This window comes from Leuciscus leuciscus, assembly GCF_965113295.1.
Source record: "Leuciscus leuciscus genome assembly, chromosome: 1".
Lineage (NCBI taxonomy): Eukaryota > Metazoa > Chordata > Actinopteri > Cypriniformes > Leuciscidae > Leuciscus > Leuciscus leuciscus.
Genome location: NC_138725.1, coordinates 17,249,719 through 17,254,959, shown reverse-complemented (window position 1 = coordinate 17,254,959; position 5,241 = coordinate 17,249,719). Strand labels below are relative to the sequence as shown.

The 5,241-nt window shown below is 38.1% G+C and overlaps 1 protein-coding gene across 1 annotated transcript; it reads right to left on the bottom strand.

The window, feature by feature from the left end:
• Positions 1–493: 493 nt before the first annotated feature.
• LOC309497779 (uncharacterized protein) lies at positions 494–2,767 on the bottom strand. Its single transcript, XM_082168089.1, has 4 exons — positions 2,554–2,767; positions 1,935–2,028; positions 1,726–1,813; positions 494–1,366 (listed from the first exon to the last, which is right to left on the bottom strand). The coding sequence occupies exons 1-4, from the start codon at positions 2,585–2,587 to the stop codon at positions 1,157–1,159; spliced, it is 426 nt and encodes a 141-aa protein (XP_082024215.1). The 5' UTR covers positions 2,588–2,767; the 3' UTR covers positions 494–1,156.
• Positions 2,768–5,241: the final 2,474 nt, after the last annotated feature.

The window sequence follows — 5,241 nt, the reverse complement described above, 5'->3', positions numbered from 1 at the left end:
GATGGGTTTTTTTTTTTTTTTTTTGGGTGAGGGAGTTGAGGGGCTTGCCATGGCAGAGGTAGAGAGTTCTGAACTGCTGGCTGCAGAGGTGCTGGCTGGGGATGAGGGCTCAACAATCTCCTAAATAGTACGTGAGGCAGACCTCCAAATTTAAGAAATTTTATGGGCAGAAAACAACTTGCGCTCGCTGAGAGCAATGCATATGTCGGCAAACTGAACTAGGGAGCAGATATGCTTTTCGGGAGGGCAGGTCAAACTCTTCGTCTCCAAAGACAACATGTCATGTGAAAATTGTGTTATAATATATATATATATATATATATATATATATATATATATATATATATATATATATATATATGGGATAATGTTTAGCGATAATGTATAACAACCCCGGGAACGGGAATCAGCCTGAAGGGGTTGTTATCCGCCTTGCTATACATTATCCTGCTTATTACAAAATAAATCAATAATCTGACACAAAATATTGATTTAAAAAGAAGTTTATTGATTTAAAACGATTGTATTGCTTCCGCTAAAGAAAATATCGAAATAACAAGATACTGTTATCAAGAAATAACAGGCCGCATTATACATTGGAATTCAACCAAGCCATGTAATAAAAATGTATATATATATATATATATTAGGGCTGGGTATTGACATATTTCACGATTCGATTGCGATTCAAAAGCTTGCAATTATTTTGGATAGATTTTGATTCGCCATTGATTATTTTGGATATCAGGTAGAATACATGACAAATTATCTCAATTGAAACATCTCTTAACTAATAAACTATGGGAGTCAGTTCTAGCCTAGCCTACTTTAAAAGCACACATATTTTTATAATAATAAAGTTATACGGAATATATTTAAATGGTGGCTGTCATAAAAACTTGCCAGTTATATTCAAACATGCATTAAATATTGATGAACATTAAAGGGCTGAGATTGTTTCATATCAATAGTAACAAAGCACAAATATTATTGTGATTTATTGGATGGGATGCACTACAATGAACAATTCATTCATCAACTGAAAACAGGATGACTAATCGATTGTTGGGATTTAAGAATCGATATTGGTTCGAAAAAATGAGAATCAATTTTTACCCAGCCCTAATATATATAGGAGCATTACAATAAGAACATGTTAACATTCTGCAATTCCAGACCACAAAATGTGCTGCATACATACCATGAGGATTGTAGTGGGATCCTCATAAAAGGATGCCACCACCACAGGAGGGTCGAGTGAGGGCCTGGCACCCAACACCTCATGCATATCTTCATAATATTGCCAGGTTGCAGCAGTCACTTCCCCCCTTTCTGTTCCCGACCCTGTTTTGGGAGTTCTTAGTTCCTGGAAAGACACACAACACACACACAATTAAATAATGCCTACAACTAGGGCTTTATTTAAATAGAGTATTGAGTGATTTTATCTTCATCTTTTCTTGTTTGATTAACAATAATGACTGCAGCATTAATGTTGGCTGGTGTCACTTTAAGAGCTGCACATTTCAAACAAGCTTTCTCAAATGTTTGAGACCGTTTAGGCACTATCTGAATAATCGTTTTACCTTGATTGTCTTATTTTCATAATTGTTGGAAGCCGAAATCGAACTCAAAATACAATAATAACGTATACAGTATGCATTCATTGCCTTGCATTGATTGAAGATGTATGTTTGTTTTTTTCTTTAACAGAACATCACATACCTTGTATCTTTGCTTAAGATTTTCCCACTTCTTTGATGCCTGTTGGCCAGAAACCCTTCCCTCCAACCCCATTTCTTTCATCAGTGTCCTGTATCATAACCAACAACAATGTACAGGTGCATGAACAGGAATTAATTACAACTTATTACAATAATAACCTACAATACCAATACAATAATGTATTACTACAACATGAACGCATTACTCACTCCCATAGTTGCTTTGCAGCATATTTTGATTTTAAAAACTTAAGTTCGTTTTCATCCCGAAAGTGGATCAGCTGCCGGGTTTCCTCCGGCGTCCCTGTGTGATACAGGACAGTAACTTTAGAAGTCTGCCGTCGCTATTCATCATGTTTATGCACAAGGTGTTGTTTCAATCACAATGAATTCATTAAAATCGGTGAATCTGAATGTAGTGTTTAACGTGCATGAACGCTAAACAAGTGATCGGTTTATGTGCGTTTTAGTATTGCTTAAATTCCTGTGTTTTCGTATCAGTCGGGATCCGTTTGAAGCTGAATACATGACCTGCAAAGCTGGCACATGCGTGTCAGTGTCAAATAATGAAACGTTACACATAATGAATGGCGACTGTAGAAACCAAAAGCCGAATCCCGGACATTAGTCAGAGAAATGCGGGACTGATTGTGCAAACCAGCGATGTATCGTTAGCATAGCCTAGCGTAGCAGACTAGCGATTTTTAAAAACGTTTAAAAACGTTTCAGTTAACAACATGGTTGCAAATACATATGAACATGACTGCGTAGAGCACAAAACAAGACTGTCATAATTTTTCAATCAATCATTTAAGCCGAAAATACTTACATTTATGGGACTCTCTTGGTGGTGTGGCCGCCATTGTTGCCGATTGCGCAGTGCATTCTGGGTACCCCTTGGCTTCAAGTAAGCTCGCGAAAATTCTTGGTTTTAAGGGGTATCTACCCCTTCCCCTTAGCCCTACCCCTTGATCAAAATGAGAATTGGGATAGCCCTTACTCTCACGTGAACGTGCAAAACTAAGGGGAAGGGGTAAGGGGAAGGGGTAAGACAGAGAATTGGGATTCAGCCTTAACATTGTAAGCTAACTTACCTCAGGATTGCTTTCCGACGTGCGGTTCTTTGTTCGGCAGTGTGTCATCAGACTCGCGGTGTTAAAGACTTTGAAAACAATTCTGCCCTACTCTGATTCGGATTGGCTGTCAGGTTTCGGCATTAGGAATGATGATTGTTTTTTTAAAGCTGCTAAGTTTATGGTAACTATAGAGATATAGCGGGTAAATGCTGGCCACGACCACGACCCCCACCCCTCCCACCCCATAAATATTTTCTCATCGGATTTGTACAAATCACGTAGGTGACCCATTTTGGTTTTAAAACGGCGAATTTCGTTTTCATGCCTGAACCGATGTCCTGTTTCCATTCGCATCCACATATCTGTGCGAAAAGAAATTTTCAGCGCTGACCCACATGAAAAACAAATACAGATCACGACTCCTCAGATCAAATACAGATCACGCGGACAGCAGTGCATGTTAAATTGGGGGGTCGCGACTCAAAAAGGTTGAGAAGCACTGGTTTAAAACACCTGCCTGCACGACAGGCCATGCAGAAAGTCTGTTTAACTCAAATGCATTCACATGAAATTGTCAAACAAAAGAAGAAAAATAAAATCTGCTACACTGGTCAACTTAACGAGGCTGCAGCTTTCATGTTGAACTTCACGAGTGCAAAAACAGGCGATTATCGCCAAATACAGGCTTATGTCAGTAAAATAAAATGCATGGGGTTTAACACAGATATATTCGGTCAACGTAGTTATTTACTCGTGTAATCAAGTTTTTTTCCTGTTTTACAGATGGCGTTTGAGACTTAATTAGCTTGTAAACTCGTCACATAGGCTACATTTCCGAAAATAAGATATAAAGAAAACTCACCATAACATCCTAGGTTAGCTGTATAAATGACAAATGAGCGTCCGTCTCAAAGCTACGCCGGACGGCGGACAGACCCTTAAAAAAACCGGACTGTCCTTATAGCCGGACGTATGGCCATATCAGCCTATTAGCAGCTAATAGTTAGCTATAGCTTGTTTCAAAACTACTTTTCTCGCATGGAAATTTGAAATAGTAAGGGAACATTTCATACATATCGAAGTGCCATTTACTTAAACAATGCAAATTCAATCGTAAATATGCCTTTTGACGACCTCAATATCAGCGGTTCAAAATGTGATCTGATTTCTAATTTGCGATCGGTAGGCTATTATGTAGTTTAAACGACCCAGGCTCAAAATAGCGTTCCCATCAGTAATCAAGCTAACTACCTATAACTAATACAATTAAACAAAACTTTATGTGGTTTATATCTCACCGTTTGATGTTATATAAATCAACTTACTTGGAGCAGTGCAAAGTTGCGTGTCCTGTCCGTCGTCCTCAGCTCTTGAAAGGGCGGGCAGAAGCATCTCCAACCGTTACTTCTACAACCCAATGCGTTGGGTTGACATTTATAAACCAACGTTGGGTCAAACTGACCCAACCCTAGATCCAACTGCCTCAACCCAACATTTGGGTTAGGGAAACAACCCAGCGCTTTTTAGAGTGTACTCTTATACAACAACTTTTCCTCTTCTCAACATGGACTGCGTGTTCCCGGGGATGGGGTTTATGTAAATTCTAGGGTTAGTGATGTCACTAACCCGGGAGGAATGTCGTGTAGTCCCAACCAGGCGTTTGTTGTAGTCCTTTTCTTTAAAAGCAAATATCTTCCTTTGCTTTGAACTTTGAGCGTTGTAACTTTGCAGATGTTGTTTATGCTCAAACAGCAACATTACACACTAACTAAAGTTAGAAAAGTCAAATCATAATCAACCACCCCTTTAAATTATGAAATGGTACAGATTTTCAACAGAGGGGGGTTGGAGAAACTTTCATATTGATTGTCAAGATGAGGTTAAACTAAGTATAATTTTAGCTCTGGTTTATTGCAACCATGTTACCAAAATGTTGAAAATTCCTCAGTATAGTTTACAACATTTTAGCAACAACAGAAAACTGTATCAACTAAATAAACTTTCCGGAATGACTGACAGGGTTATAAGCATAACTTAAGCAAAACATGATTTATAGTTACTGTTAAAAGTGGTATTTGCCATAAATTATTTACAAATAACTTTGATAACAGGGTTGATGAATGTGGTCAACACTACATTTTCTGTCAAAACTGAGACAATGGATCACGATTATTTTCTTGTCCTCCCATCATGCAGTAGAAAGAGCCCAGATGATGTCACTTCCTGAGTGTCACAGGTTTAAGAAAAACTCTGTTTTAAAAAGGAGGAAAATCATGTCAGAAGTAACAGGTTGAGTGAAACATGTAGGAAAAATAAATTGGTAACGCTTTAGATTACAACCCGCAAAGTACACGTAATTATGACAAATTTACAGTGTAACTTTCTGTAATTCTAGAGTACCTATAGTATAAAGTCCTTACGTGTAAGTATAAGGGAACAAT